The sequence below is a fragment of the Nicotiana tabacum genome, chromosome 3 (genome assembly GCF_000715075.1).
Source record: "Nicotiana tabacum cultivar K326 chromosome 3, ASM71507v2, whole genome shotgun sequence".
NCBI lineage: Eukaryota > Viridiplantae > Streptophyta > Magnoliopsida > Solanales > Solanaceae > Nicotiana > Nicotiana tabacum.
The window spans coordinates 182,712,650-182,729,259 of record NC_134082.1 but is presented as its reverse complement, the minus strand read 5'-3'; the positions used below and the strand labels follow the sequence as shown (position 1 = coordinate 182,729,259).

At 31.7% G+C, this 16,610-nt stretch overlaps 2 protein-coding genes across 2 annotated transcripts; one reads left to right on the top strand and one right to left on the bottom strand.

Annotated features, from left to right (window-relative positions):
* Positions 1-3,541: 3,541 nt before the first annotated feature.
* Positions 3,542-5,601, bottom strand: LOC107792022 (transcription factor bHLH162-like). Its single transcript, XM_016614195.2, has 3 exons — positions 5,344-5,601; positions 3,978-4,319; positions 3,542-3,769 (listed from the first exon to the last, which is right to left on the bottom strand). The coding sequence occupies exons 1-3, from the start codon at positions 5,473-5,475 to the stop codon at positions 3,680-3,682; spliced, it is 564 nt and encodes a 187-aa protein (XP_016469681.1). The 5' UTR covers positions 5,476-5,601; the 3' UTR covers positions 3,542-3,679.
* Positions 5,602-10,261: 4,660 nt separating this feature from the next.
* LOC107821436 (transcription factor bHLH162) lies at positions 10,262-11,936 on the top strand. The gene is made up of 3 exons (XM_016647870.2): positions 10,262-10,867; positions 11,066-11,389; positions 11,501-11,936. Exons 1-3 carry the CDS (start codon positions 10,730-10,732, stop codon positions 11,576-11,578), a joined length of 540 nt encoding a protein of 179 aa, XP_016503356.1. The 5' UTR covers positions 10,262-10,729; the 3' UTR covers positions 11,579-11,936.
* The last annotated feature ends 4,674 nt before the right edge of the window (positions 11,937-16,610 follow it).

The following is a 16,610-nucleotide window of genomic DNA, read 5'->3' as shown; positions in this document are numbered from 1 at the left end:
AAATCTGCCATAGTTATCCCAATTCCCATTGAATTGTAGCATGATTGCGATTTTGGACATGATTGCGTGTTGTTGCTGATGTATTATTCTAAATTTTTTTCATTTTCCTGGATTTCTAGATTGAGAAAAAAAAAATGAAGAACAGATATATGATCGCCAATTTGATTTCTGAAAACGACGAAGAACAGAATATAGCAATGTTGAGTTGTTGAATCTCGAAGATTTGAATTCTACAATTTGAATTCAGTTTGTGAAGCTGTTCGTACTTTTTTTTTAATAAAAATTTTGAATTGTAGTTTAAGAGTAAATTACGCATATGCGAAATCTCCTTTCCGTTTCAAAATTTGAATTTAATGTAGAATCAATCAATCCCAAGATTCTTTCCTGATTTTTCGCGCGTTATTAAGGGAAGATTCTCCCCTATTAATTCCTAATAAACGAATGGTACAGAAATTGTAGGAAAAATATGGACTAGGCGGGTAATTTAGATACTATGCACATATTTGGTAATAAAGTTTCATATATGGTATAGGAAGGAAAAAATCTCATATTAAGTAGTAAAGAACCAGACTAAAAATACAAACGACTAATGTGTACCATAAAATATTATAAACTTCATATATACATATACATATATATATATATATATATATATATATATATAGGTATAATAATAAATTTAAATAGGTACTTCTATAGTCGGTTTGGTTCGAATTTTTACGGTTATTTTTTGATTAAAACCAAAATAAAACCAAATGTGATCAGTTTTAAAATTCAAAACCAAAATAAAACCAAACCTAAAAAGAATCGGTATTTTTGGTCGGTTTGATTCGGTTCGATTTTTCGAGTTTTTATGAACACCCCTACTCAAGTGAGCACTTTAATGCACTAATAAGAAGGTGCACATTTTACTTTTTAGTCTGGGGGTTCGATTCTCATATTCTTTTTTCTTTCAGATTATATTTTATTAATAAATAGTGTTAAATCCCCATACCCTTGCCACTATTTTCAGTTAAACACACTTTCCCCCCCCCCCTCTATTTTACTGGTTACATGTTTTCTTTTTTTTTTTTCTCTTCTCTTTCTTTAGTCTTTGTTTTGACTTTTAAAATTCCTAAACTAAAAATACATTTTCCGGACATTCTCTCCGAAACTCGGGTATGTGGCGCTCATGCTTCACCCATGTTCTTGAAATCTTGAATACATCTCTGAGTATGAAGATGTTACCATATATTTAAAAGCAATTACAGAATAATTGGTTAAACATATAATTTACCCAAAAATTATACTGGTTACTTTTGACTGAAATCTCTTTCGTATACTAACTAACTAAACAAACAGTTTGATTATGATGCTGACAATTGATGATAGTCTATAATTACGTATTTTAGTCGCTTATTACACTCAAATTTACTGCACTTCAATTGAGTTTGAGCTTTAATCGCTAGTGTCTTGCACTAATTGTGTGTTTTATGTCTTGTAGGAGTGATTCCGAGCTATGTAGATGTTATAGAATGAATTCAAGTGATTTGGAGCTTTGAAGTCCGAGTAAAAACTCAAGGAATTAAGCCGGGATCTTGTTCGGGAGTCAACGGATGATAGTTAGAACAAACAAAGAATCGATTAGGCATATTGCGCACTGTCTAGTAAAATGTACATAATGTTTTGCTCAGAAATTCATTTGGGATCCACAATATATGGTTGGAAAGCTAACTCAAAGTGTTACAACTTTCATGTTTTACGTTTTTCCAAATACTAAAAGGAACAGAGTGAAAAGTTCACGTCAATAGAGCATCCGCGCTCAGACCACGCTCGTCAGGCAGACTCAAAGTGGATATGCGCGGTCTGAGCGCGGCCATGCACGTCCTGTCCGGAAATGTGTCCTTTTTTGCATAGGAGAAGGTGTAATTATTTGGATCCAACCCTACTTGGTATATATGCATGGAAAAACGGTATTTTGAGTAGGTTGGACAGATTTGAGACACTGATTCGACCTAAGGAGACAGAGACATAATAAGAGCAAGGCGGGGAATTCTTCTACGAGTTTTTCCTTCCTCTTCCTATTTTTCATTGTTGGTTATGACTTTTAGTATTGTAGTTTTACATACTATTACGAATAACTAATTTGTTATCTAGGGTTTTGATGAAACCTTTTGTAGGATAAATTCTTGTTATGTTTTTATATAATAGAGCCGTAGTATTTTCCCTATTTGTTCAACTATATTATTCTTGTGGTTGATTGAAGGCCCCTCAATTTGCTGTGCCTATTTAGTAGGTATTACTCGGGAGAGAGTGCATATTTAGGTAGTTGTTGAACAACATCACTCCTGACGTATGTGAGGAATCAATAACCAAGGGTTTAAAGGTGGGATTAGGGATAACGAAACTTTGGGTGCGATCTAAGTGAGCTGTAATTAAAGCCAGCTAGCATAACTTAGGAGAGTGTGTCTAGTAAATTGTCATAATTACTTGAGAGAGAATTATAACACGCAAAACGCTCATGATCGGTAGAGAATACTTAGGCGAAATTATAGAAGACATAGTGAGAATGATTATGACTATTGGGGAAATCATAATGCTAGACCTCCTTAATCTTTTCTCCAACCTATAGTATCTTTAGTGTTAATTTATTATTTTAATTTGTTAGTTAGTTAGTTAAACACAAGAATCTTAATATCTATAAGTTAGGAATTGTTCAAGCTTGGTGATAGTGAACAATTGTAGCTAAGTCTTAGTTCTCTGTGTGATTCGACTCCGGACTTGTAAATCAAATTATATTTGTAACGACCGCTTTGTCCTTTTTATTAGACATAGTTGGGCATGATAAAAAATAAAACCAAGTCGAAAAATTTCTTTTTGTCCAACTACAAATAGACCCTAAATATCTAAACATTTATGCTATTATTAGTTCGGAAAGAAATTGATTAAAACAGTAGTTGGAAAAAGGCAATTATATATATAAAAGAGGATTGAGTGGAAGAGAAGAGATTAGCAAAAGGCAGATTTGTACTAGCCTTATTGTCCATTTTCGGACCACAAGTACTTGTAGCTTTTTATCGACAACTCTTATCCCCTACTGTACGTTGCCTGGGAATTGAATTGAATGATGTCTCATTACGCGACAAAAAATGATAAGGTAAAAGTTAATTATTGAGTATCCAGTTGAGCTTACTTGTACATTTCCAGAAATAATTTGTTGGTGAAAATTATTTTAATGATATATACTCCTTATAAGTGATCGAGAAGAGTTCAAGTCAATTCGAGAAATATATTATAAGTACAGCGTCCATTTGAATGTTGTTTCATCCTAATATCCAAGCTCATGTGATGTATTTGATACTCTCTGATTATCCAAGTCAAACCAAAGAGGCCATGACCAATAAGATCATACCCTGTTAAACCCTTGTAATCCAATACATGCACTGTATTTGATATAGTATTATTTCTTACATTTACTAAGTGATCAAGTCAAAAATGTAAGTTCATAACCAAAAATAAAAGAAAAACACAAGTAAAAAAATGAGTGCAATGTTAACGTACCAATCAATTAAAGATTGAAAACTGGAAAAGCCAAGAGTCCAAATTCAATAATAATGCTCAGAGTACAGATAGTGGAAATAATTTAGCACACATGTCAAAAGAAATTAATATATAGGAGCAGTAGTACTTTAGTTGCTAGCTAGCTAGCGCCTGAATGTCCTGAACCCACAATCTTCTTTAATCTGTCTGAGATTCTTGTAGCTCTGTACCCTTTTGCACATTCTCCCACCTACATATATATTGTATCAACAAAAAACATATCAATATCACAAGTCACAACCTCAACAAATCTACGGTGGAAGCGAATCCAGATCTAAAGTCATGGATTTATCAAAGTGATTTTTTTTTATATAATTAAATATATATTTTTTACGTGCATAAATATAAATAATTCGATCCTAAAAAATGAGTTCCATTGAACGCAGTGTACTTAATACCTTTGAATGTATGGAATGGAAGATGGTGTCACCAATAAGAGTATAACTAGCATTGATAACTTCTAAGCTTTCTTCGTGAAGCATACGTATAATATCGTTGAATATGAACTGATCATCTATGCGAGTAATTAGAACAACGTCTAGAGATGAGTCCACATGATGTATTTCAAGATGTGGCAACAATGGCAATGTTTCTTTTCTCACACTGCTTGACCTAATTGAACTTGAATTTCCATCAACTGTTAAGCTTTCTTTTCTCTGTCTCATTCTTTCCAAATTTATCTGCAGTTTCTTAATGTAGTTCGCTGCTTCTTCCAGTTGATCAGGCAACGATAAAACTTCCTGCAAAGCTTAGATTAGGGTTGTACAAACCAAATCGAAAAATCGCATCAAATCGAAAAGTCAAATCAAACCGATTAAAAAATCCGACTAGGATTGGTATTGAGTAAAAAAAAGTCGAACCAAACCGACATATAAATATAGTAACTTTTATTTATAAGATTTTATATAAACAAAATTTTAAAAGATATTTAGAAATATTTGGGATTTTCTTGCGGGATATAATATTTAATATTATATAAAGTGCTCCATATTTATTAACCTTAAATAATGGGTTGTATGACCGCTTTCTCATCAAGTGTTACTGAAATGCGTCAATCTCTTTGCTCTTCCATATTCATATCATATGTTAAGATCTATTAAATTCTTATATCTTTTTCCGAATGTGAAGTAATTATTTTTATTTAGGTAGCATATTGATTTTTATGTTTAATTACTAGATTCGGTTAACTTTGAAAAATTATTGTCAGACTACTAAAAAAAATAACTATTACCATGTGTTATTAAGAAAATTCTCTCATAAGAGTATTTTAATAGATAATATATTTGTCAATTTTTTATATTTTTACTAAACATATATTTATTTATTAAAAATCTAACAAAGTAAGATTGAAATAATATTTAAGTAATAAAAAACTCGAAAAATCCGACAAAATCGAACCAATCCAAACCGATATAGTTTGTTTGGTTTGATTTTGATAAAAACCGAACCAACCTGGTTAATGTACCCCTAGCTCAGATAATTAATTACCTTAAGGAAGTCAATGCAACATGCTAGTGAACAAGTGCAATTTCATATTTTTATTAATAATAAAAAAAAACAGGACTTACAAAGATTTATCATATTTAAGGGTTAGACATGTTTCGATTAATATTTGAAGATTCTACTAGATCGATCTCAATGTGATATAGAACGTGAGCCAAATCAGAGGGGTTTTGGGAAGGGGATAAGACATGAAAATGTGCTTGAAATTAATAGAAGATAAACATCAGAGAAAATTAAAAATAGAGGAGAAAAGAAAAGAACCCTAGAATGTTGTTGATGAGGCACAAGAGAATTGAGCTCGGAATAAAGAGCTTTCAATTGATTTCTTCTGTTTTTCTCAATAGTTTTTCTGTCAGCTTTTGATACGGAACTAGGGTTGTTACACTGCTCCATATCTATATATATGCCTCTCCAACAAACTTGGGAAATAACAAGATCTCAGTTGTTAAATATATTTATAGGACTTATTAACTTTTTTGTATTTCTGAAACAGTGGAGAAGCAAAAGTTGAGTAATAAATAAAAGCGAAAGGCAATAACTGAAGGAGAATACAACATGATTATGTGAAGGTGAAAAAGATGATAGAATGGTAGGTGGGGTTGTCCTATTATCTTTATGGTCCCATATGTGACTATTTTTGACCATTACTGAATATCAGCCTGATTATGAAATTGGTTGTTGATGTTTTACTACATTTTAACAATATTTTAAGTTTACAAAAACTTAGCTGGAAAAAATTGTGTGTGAAAAAGCGATGTAAAATGTTGTAAGAATCACTGCTAACATTTTTCTCAAGATGTTTCACCATTTGCAATAACTACTTTATATTACATTACATTAATTGCTTGGTTTTGCTTTCGACCAAGTCCTCCTTGGCTCCTTCCCAGTGCCACATCCTAGCAGGGTAAAAGGTAAACGTAGGAGAAAATTTCCACTGCTTAATTTCCACTGAATTCGAGGAAAAGTATTCTTGTACTCCTCCTGTCAAATTTATGTGATGCATTTTTTTTATATGTCCCAAAAATAATGATACATTCTTATATCATCGTGGTTAAGCCAAGTGACAAGATAAAATGAAGTCACTTGACAATTTTAAGACAACATTAATAATTAAAAATTATAAATAGAAACATAATTAATGGAAGTAGTTGATTTAATCTTATATATAATCTTAATAGATCTTAGACAAATCTAATCTATATATCTATATTTATATGTATATTGGTATCTACATATACATTTGTATTTTATATCTATATATTGATTCACTCATAGATTTTCTTATATATTAACTAGAAATATGGAGGTGAAAAATTAATTAAAAAGCTATAATAGAAACAAAATAAAAAAATATAAAAAGACGTAAATTGAGATGACATATGACTATTTATATTTTGGAGTGAGTTAAAATATAAAATAAAGTGGCGTCTTAAGAATAAGACACATAGCAAAGTAAGACAAAATAAATAAGAATTTAGGAAAGACTTAGGATAAAGTTAAAAGAATAAGAAAAAAATATAATGGATTAATTTTTATTACATTCAAAGATTTGAAAAATCTTCATTTTTAATTGGACTAATAAATGCCTAAAGTTATGGGATATTGTAAATCCTATTTAAAACTACTTTGCCGCTTTAGTTTTAGGCATTTAAAAAAGGTTATTTGCAAGAAATACATATTTGAAAAGGTAACATTGAAAGAATTTTCTTTGAAGCCTACGTGCTTTTTCCTAATTTAACATTGAGTTTTTTAATATTGTTAACTTCTCGAAATATCGAAAAATTTATAAACCAAATTCCAAGAGAATATGTGTGTGTGTATATATATATATATATAAATTCCAAGAGAATATGTGTGCGCGCATATATATGTGTGTGTGTATAAATTATTACAAGAAAAAAAAAGCACATTAATCTATAATGTATTGTAATGAAAGTAGTGGACAAGGATACAAATAATTTTAAGTTATGGGTAATGCAATACGGACAAGAAATTAAAAGAAAAAGAGAATATATATATATATAAATAAATAATTTGAATGTAGAAATATATGGAAGGATAAGACTTATTTGATTTTTGAGAAGAGAAAGTGTGTGTTTGTGTGTGTGTGTGTATATATATATATATATAATTTGCATTGTGATGAAGCCAAGTAACAAAATATTATAAAGCCACTTGGCAATTTAGGATAATATTAATACTAATACTTAATTTAAATTAATTTTTTTTTCTGAATCCAAATGAAAAGAAAGTGAATATTTTTGTAAAGATATTGTCTGCCCTATCTTAATTAATAAGATTTAAAAAAATTAAATTGAAAGATAAAAACAACGCCTATATATTAATTAATTACAAAGATAAAAATATAGGTATTATAAAAAAATATGATAAATTTAAACATTAATATGAACAACATAATTAAAAAAATTAAAAGAAAAAGAGAAAAAATAATACAAGTAAATAATTTCAACGTACAAATATTTGGAAGGATAAGACTCGAGTATTAATATTTGGAAGGATAAGACTTATTTGATTTTTGAGAAGAGAAAGTATTTAAAATGATAACGAATAAAATTTGCATTGTGGTTAAGTCAAGTGACAAACTACTGTAAAACCACTTGAATATTTAGGATAATGTTAATACTAATACTTAATTTAAATATTTTTTTTGAATTTGTATGAAAAATCTATGAATATTTTTGTAAAGATATTGTCTGCCCTATCTTAATTAATAAGATTTAAAAAATAAATAAATTTAAAGATAAAAACAATGCCTCTATCTTAATTAATTATAAAGATAAGAATATAGGTATTATAAAAAATGACAAATTTAAACATTAATATGAACAATAGAATAAAAGAATAAAGGTAAAAAAAAAAATTTACTACAAGAAAAAAAATATATTTTTATTTATAATATATTACAGTGAGACCTCTCTATAACATCATCCATATATAACAACACTTTACTATAAAAGCAAGCTTTTTTCGGAACCAATTTTCATGTTATGTTATAATATATGTACTCTATAACAGCACTTTTCTATAACATCCAAAAATATTCGAAACAAACGAGGTTGTTATAGAGAGGTTTGACTGTATAATGGAAGTAACAGACAAGAATATGATAATTTTAAGTTATGGGTAATGCAATATAAACAAGAAATTATGGGTAATTTTAAGAGATTTAAGAAATTTTTGCTTTTTATTAACATTTATTTAATAATTATATATAACTTCTATCTGAAAGATTAATATTTTAAAGTTATTTGCACACGAATTAAATAACTCAAATTAGAGATTTGTGTTCGTGCATCGCGCGAGTACTAATACTAATTTTACCTTAATGAGATAAATTATAGCCACACAAATATTTATGTCATGTTTTAAATCAGAAGTTTAAAAAGTTTTCTTTCTCAAGTTTCGTGTCAAGTCAAACAACATTACATAATACACTTTCTTTCGATCTGTCCCAATAAGAATTTTTCTACTCCCTCTGTTCCAATTTATGTTAACCTATTTCTTTTTTGGTTCATTCCAAAAAAAATGTATCCTTTCTTGGAAACAATTTAGCTTAAACTTATGATTCTATCATTAATGGGAAGTTTTTATAACCACACAAACTCTCTGAGCCCCTTTTTAACTTGTTTAGGACCACAAATTCCAAACTTCTTCATTTTTTCTTAAACTCCGTGCTCAGTCAAACAGGTTCACATAAATTGAAACGGATGGAGTATATTTTAAAAACAATTTAGCTGTCAATTTCTCATTTACCCATAATAAGATGATTTATAGTCACACAAATAATTATATCATATATATTTCAAACCACAAGTTACAATTTTTTTATTTTTTATTTTTATGTCGTGGAGCCTGATTCAAAGAACTATCACATAAAATGGAACGTTTTTTTTTATTGTCTTGTTAGAATTTCGAATGTCACATATAAGTACTTTTGCATTTTATTGTCTTAAAGAGTAATCAAAATGATAATATTTCTTCTTTTTTAGTTCTCCCAGAAATAATATGGGGGTGGTCCACTTGGTGAACGCAACAAGTATTTCATCAAACACATGAAATTCAAGGATTAATGAAACATCCCTATTGTAGTATAACCTAACGTGTGAATAGAAGAAATAATGTTTTTAGAAGTACAAACATTGGCACTGCCACATGATTAAGGAGACGTCTCATTCATGACTGAAATTATTCACATTTGCTTTTTTTTTTTTTTTTTTTTTTTGGAGGTTTCACGAAATTTGCACGTGTACTTACTATTTGACGCATTTTTTTTTGGTCATTCCACATCTGTTATTTGTTTATTTTCGTTGTTATTTCTGTTTCTTGCTATTTGATTCAAGTTCTTCTTTTTCTTTTCCCGCTTAAAAACAATTAACTAACCAATGCAAATGTAAAACATGCTATAGAAATGAAAAGAAAAAGATTGCAATAATATGTTGTAAATCCTAATAGAAGGCTTAGAGTTGAAAAAGGTTTATCTACTAGTCCATGTGTTTATACAAACTCGATGAATACATGACCTAGACCATAATTAATATATATTCGCTTCAATTTATCCCGCAAAATTGGTAAATTACTATGATTTGCTATTAACGTTAGGTGATTTGAGTGAATTTTATTTCGAAAAAAGACGGTAAACCTGTTTCAACACCCACTCACATATAGGTGTAGGATTCAAATGATCCCCTAAATTAGCTTTTTTCTTTTTCTTCTTATTCACAACACCTGCCCCTATAATACACAATCAATGCTGCTGATCTCACCAAGATTACGCAATATATAGACCTCATAAAGTGCACCTAATTAATTAGGATATATATATATACACTTGCAAGTGGACCCTTTTGTGTTATCCAGAATTCCAACTTTTTACTTGCGTTCAAATGCTGATATCACCAGCAATTACGCAATCGATCTCACAAAGTTGTGGGAAAAAAATCATCAAGAATGTGAACAAGATCTAAATTTTCTAGGATTCTAGTTTTAATTATTTTTCAGTTGATTTAGAAGTTTTTAATTAGCCATCATTAATATAAATTGCTTTCACACGCACTAACGGAATTTTCTTTCATTAATTTCTTAGTAAATTACTTAAAATATTAGTACTATTAAATAACGTAGAAGAATGATGAACATATTCATAGTTGGGGCGATTGTTAGAACAGTCTTGGTTCTTTGTAACTGCAGTCAGGAGTGGTCAAAAATTGTCCCATTTGGGGACCCATAAAAGGGGAAAATACAACAGTAATATTACTATCTTCTTTTTTGGGTTTCTCACCGTGTGACGCGCATTGGACCCAACTAGCTATATTCGAATTTGTACCGCGTAGGTTTCATTACATGGAAGCGCTCCCTACCAATAAAAAATTATATACTAGACTCGAACACGAAACCTCTGATTAATAGAAGAGCAGTCTAATATAATGCATCATATTTTACTGATAGCCCTGATGTTATCTCTTCTTACACAAACATTTTCTATCACCAGATATGGATGTTATATTCTTCTGCAGTCATTGCCTTTTTCTTTCATTTACTACTCTTTATAAACATCTTGTGCTAAATCTAGAAGGAATAGCATCTTGTTTATTTGCCAAATTTGTTGGAGAGGCTTTATAGATAAGAGATGGAGCAACAGTGCAACAACCCAAGTTCTTCATCGTCTAAAGCTGACAGAAAGACTATTGAGAAAAACAGAAGAAACCAAATGAAAGCTCTCTACTTGAAGCTCCATTCTCTTGTGCCTCATCAACAGCATTCTAGGGTTCTTTTCTTTCTCCTTTAGTTATTTCTTTTTATTTTTCTCTTCTATTTCACGCATGTCATGATTAAGTTTTCCTTCCAAAATCCGCCCGATTTGAAACATGTTCGAGATCATATAGTCAGATCTATAGTAGAATCATGCTCATTATCATTGTTACACGGTTTACAAAATTATTTTATTTGGGCTTAATAATTGCAGGAAGTTTTGTCACTGCCAGATCAACTGGAAGAGGCAATCAACTACATAAAAAGACTGCAGATAGATTTGGGGAGAATGACACAGAAAAAAGATAGCTTAAAAAGTGGTGAAAATTCAAGCTGTGGGAGAAAGATAGGGTTGCCATTGCCACATATAGAAATCAACAGTGTGGATTCAGCTCTACAGGTGGTTATAACTACTAGTTTGGATTATCAGTTCATCTTCACTGATGTTATCCGTCTGCTTCATGAAGAAAGCGTACAAGTTATAAATGCCAATTATACTCTCATTGGTGACACCATCGTCCATTCCATACATTCTCAGGTTTTCCATTTGTTTCTTTCCTCTATATATTTATGTCTAAATGAAGGGGTGTGGTTATTTAATTGTGTGAGCTAATATATGACAGAGATGTGTTTCATTGCTTCATTGCAGATGGGAGAGTGTGCACCAGATCAATACGGAGCTGCAAGAATCTCAGAAAGGCTAAAGAAGTTTGTGGGTGGGTGCTAGCTAGCTTAATGGCAACTAATATTTCGATTGAATAATTCTGATTAATTCACCTCCTTACCAAAAGGTTTTCATTTTCAAAACTCGACCCTGATGCCATTAGTTAAGGATGAAAGGGTTTTAATTATTCCACTACACCCTATGATTGTGATTAATTGAGTAGCTTACTTTGTTCGCTCTAAACAATATATATAGTTCAAGAATTTGTATCCAAAGATCAAACATCTTGTCTGTTAGCAAAAACAATGCGTATGTTTTTGCCTATGATTCAGTTCCTTTGCTAGAAAAATCCTTGTACTACAATTTCTTGAAAATTTAATTCCTATTCTCATTAATGGATTTTAATGGTTTGGATACCAAACACCAGAAATGCTGCATTAATATAATGTTACAGCCTTGAGCTTCAGCTTTTAGCCAAGTTTAATCCTTGCATAAAATAAAAAGGAGCTAATAAGGTTGAGTGAAGAGCCACCATATCAATTTTGAGATCTTCATATATAAAAAGGGTGAGGCTGTTCCCCCTTCAGATAGGACTGCAGATAACCATCGATCTTTTCTCTGCAGGACCAAAGCTGGCTCCATTTAAATGAATTCTCCACTAGCTATATATATATATATACATATATATACATCCAATTTATATTAAGAGTTGAGGTTTAATTTTTATACACTAGCTCTCAGAGTAATAAAATGTATATTATCATTGGTATATTTTAGTCTAGTGTAACAGGTAATCTATTTTATTTTTTAAATTATTAATTCAACTCTTTATAATTTGTTTATTATTTTTAGGTGCAGGACATAATAATATAAGAATTCTTTTAAAGTGTTTATATATTGACTTGCTAAGTTTATTGTTGTTCATTCTCATTATAATCCAATGTAGTTTGTTGGTCAAAATATATTACAGAGTTTTACCGACAACTTCATTGCGTTTGAAATTAATGAAGTTTAACGACTAAAGTAAATTATTCCATGCTGAAACTTTTCGAAGAAGATGGAATTTTCCTGGCGATGGAAAAGGGAGGAAAGAACTTTGGATGAAAGTGAAACATCCATAGTTTTGGGAGAATATTGTGGCTAAGGATAAGGGCACGTTGCGGGTAGCTAAAAAAAGTAAATAAAGATAAACAAAGTAGGAGACTTGAGATGACAGCTTATTTCTCCTTCTGCCAGTCTTTGTTGTAAGACTTTTCCCCCCCTGAATTTGCAGTAATATTTTGTGCTTTACATTAATCTGTCCTTTTCTTTTATAGTAGTAATCTTTTTCTTTTGAAACACTAACATCATCTCCGACCCTTCGCCAATTTTCACATTAAATGTAATTTTAGTGTTTTTGGTCCAACCCAACATCATTTCTTACCCCATTTTAGTGTGTGAATAACACTATTTATCTTATACTATTACTATTTATTAATATTTTATTATATGAAACTTTAATTTAATATATTATAAATTTTGTAATTACTTATACTTTTATGTAATATCTTTATAATGTTAACTTTATAACCTAATTTTGGTGTATAATTTTTATAAATTAATTTTTGTATATATTATTCTTATATAAAATTGTAAAATTGTAAGTTAATTTTATTATAAGTTATAATTGTATATTAACTACATGTATTATACGAGACAATAGGATAATCGAGGATGAGCGTGATCTTTAATGCACCAATTCAAGATGTTTGGTAAGGTCCAACTCCAACAGCAGAAATGGTAGTACATGAAAATTCCCGATTTGAATAATTTTAGCTCGACACAAAAAAATTAAGGACAAAGATACTCATTTTGCATTTCGTAATACATTAATAGAGCATTTATGGGAGCAACATACTAATCATGAAAATTGAATATTTATGTGGTGTAAAGGGCAGTTAATTAACACCATTTTGGTGGGAAAAAATGGCGCAAAGAGTTGAAAATGCCCTACGGCAAACCTTAGTTACTACTGAAACCAAGAGGGAATTATATTGCTCAAGCAGTTAGCATATTCACCTCCAATCTTAAGGTTGTCCGTTTGAGTCACCAAGGAAGCAAAGCGAGATACTCCTGCTGGGTAAACAAAAATCATTACAATGGGATACTTCTGCAGTTTCTTAAGTATGATTGAACACCAAACTGAATCAATTTTACAGTAAGTAATCAGAAATGTAAGTTTTTGTTATTTCATTAAAATAATGGATTGTTAGAAGCAGATCAAAAGACAAGAAAGAAGATAGACTAGGGAGACATCAAGCAACATATTTAACTTGGCCTGCTTGACCGCACGTGTTGAAGGAAATTCATGTAGACCGTGGAAATTATATCTGCATATGAGAACCCTTATTACTCCTAATATGCAAGACGTAACAAAATGAAATTCTTTGAAGCAAACCGAATTGATGATATTGTCAAATCGTGTCAACTCTTTGTTAGATCAAATATGAAAAGCTTTTTAAATCACCCTTCTTAATTATAAACGTAAAGAATGATTAACTAATTAACCCAATTCCAATACTGACTGAGACCGTAATGACCTGACTGATCGTTTTGAAAGTATTAGCCCCGACCCCCTATTTACTATTTTTCCCGTATCATTTTCTGCTTATGCAACTTGTCGGGAGGTTCTGTTTTTGATTTCGAAGTGTTTTGGGACACTTAGTCCCTAAAACGGAAGCTTAAGTTCTAGGATTTTTATCTGTAGTTGGAACTATATGAAGACGACTCCGGAATGGAGTTTCATCGGTTTCGTTAGCTCCGTTGGGTGATTGTGAACTTAGGAGCACGTCTGAATTGTGTTTTAGAGTTTTGTAGCTGAATTAGGCTTGAAATAGCGAAAGTTTGATTTTTGGGAAGTTTGACCGAAAGATAATATCGGGGTCGGATTCCGATTCCGGAAGTTGGAGTAGGTTCGTAATGTCGAATATGACTTATGTGCAAAATTTGAGGTCAATCGGACGTGATTTAATAGGTTTCGGCGGCAGTTGTAGAAGTTTGAAGTTTCAAAGTTCATTAAGTTTGAATTGGAGGGTGATTCGTGATTTTAGCGTTGTTTGATGTGATTTGAGGGTTCTACTAAGTTTGTATGGTGTTTTAGGACTTGTTGATATATTTGGTTGAGGTCCCGGGGGCCTCGAGTAGATTCCGATGGCTAACGGATCAAATTTGATTTTGGGAGAATGGCTGAAGGCACCAGGTGTAATCGCACCTGCGCAAGATTGACCGCAGGTGCGAGCCCGCAGAACCAAGCCAAGAGGCACAGATGTGGTTTGGAAGGAAGAGGTCAGAGGTCGCAGGTGCGAAGGTAAAGCCGCATCTGCGCATCCGTAGATGCGAAGAGGTGACTGTAGAAGCGGGCAAGGATGGCCTGGTGTAGGGTCGCAGAAGCAGGACCGCATGTGCGAGCCCTGGTTCGCAGAAGTGGGATTTTGGAATTTAAGTTAACTCCACATATGCAGAGTCTTCGCTACAGAAGAGGTACCGCAGAAGCGGAAATTGGACCGCAAGTGCGAGATCGCTGGGCAGTAAAGAGGGATTTCGAGGGTTTAATCTCATTTTACACTCTGAAACTTTGATTTGGGCGATAATTTGGGAGATTTTCAGAGGAAGCTTTTGGGTAACGATTCTTAACTCATTTATGGTTAAATTTCACTAATCTATAGTTGATTTCATCATTTAATTAAAGAATTTGGTTGAGAAATTTAGGGAAAAAGTTGAAAGTTATTCAATTAAGTTTTTGAGTTTTGATTTGGATTTTGATATCGAATTTGGATAATTTTGGTACGAGTGAACTTGTGAGTGAATATGTGTTCATATTTTGTGATTTTTACCCGATTTCGAGATGTGAGCATGAGTCGACTTTTTGGGATGATTTTCTAATTTCTTGCTTAAGCCTTGATTTCATTAATTATATTAGTTTTTTATAGTTATATTTATGATATGTAATTTCTTTTGGCTAGATTTGGGCCATTCGGAATCGGAAAATCATGGAAAAGTTATTCTTACTGATTGACTGAGCTTGGTTCGAGGTAAGTGGCATGCCTAACCTTGTGGGGTGGCGGGGGCATCCCCTTCGGATTTGGTGCAGTTGTGATATGTGAGCGTCGTGTACGTGAGGTGACGATTGCGTACACGACTATTTATTATAAAATCTGATTTTACTGAGTAATAACCTGTTTCATCTTAATTAAGTTATACCAACATGTGTAGTTATCCTGTTTAGCCTAATATCGCATGTCTACGTGTCTTAAATGATTATCTGAACTCTGTGCAGCATGCTTAGTGGATTTTCTGCTTTTTCCTTGACTTGTACTTAGTCTAAACTATAGAATTTCTTGTCTTAACTGTTATTTCCATTGTTTTTGAGCTGTGTATTTACTTTGAGAATATGAGACGGTATCTCGAGAAATCCTCTGCATATTTACTTTGGGACTACGAGACGGTATCTCGGGAGATCCCTCATGCATATTTACTTTTGGGACTACGAGACGGTATCTTGGGAGATCCCCTGTCGTTTGACCCCTATATGCAGTACTGTTATTTTTTTGTGATTTCCTCTTTGTTAAATTCTAGTCTCTCATTACACTGCAATATTTTTATTCTGCCTTATTTATTACATATATACTAGATGGCCCTGACCTGACCTCGTCACTACTCGACCGAGGTTAGGCTTGCACTTATTGGGTACCGTTGTGGTGTACTCATTCTATTCTTCTACACATACTTTGTGTGCATATCCAAGTGCTTCTTACCAGCCATGTCATCAGTGAATAGTGAGATTTGAAGACTTCAAGGTATATCTGCCGCGTTCGCCGATCTCGGAGTCCCCCTCTATTCCCTCCTTTATCATTTACCTTTTCGTACCTTTTTTATTAGACTCTGGTGTATAGAGATACTAGCTTTCTTCTGTAGCTTGTGGCTTATGATTTTTCGGATTTTGGGAGTACTGTGTATACTAGAGTGTTGGTTATTGTACACACTGAGCAACGTTTTTATTAGTTATTTAATTATCTGTTGCAGTTAGTTGTTAAAGTTTTGCTTTTATTTTTGTTAT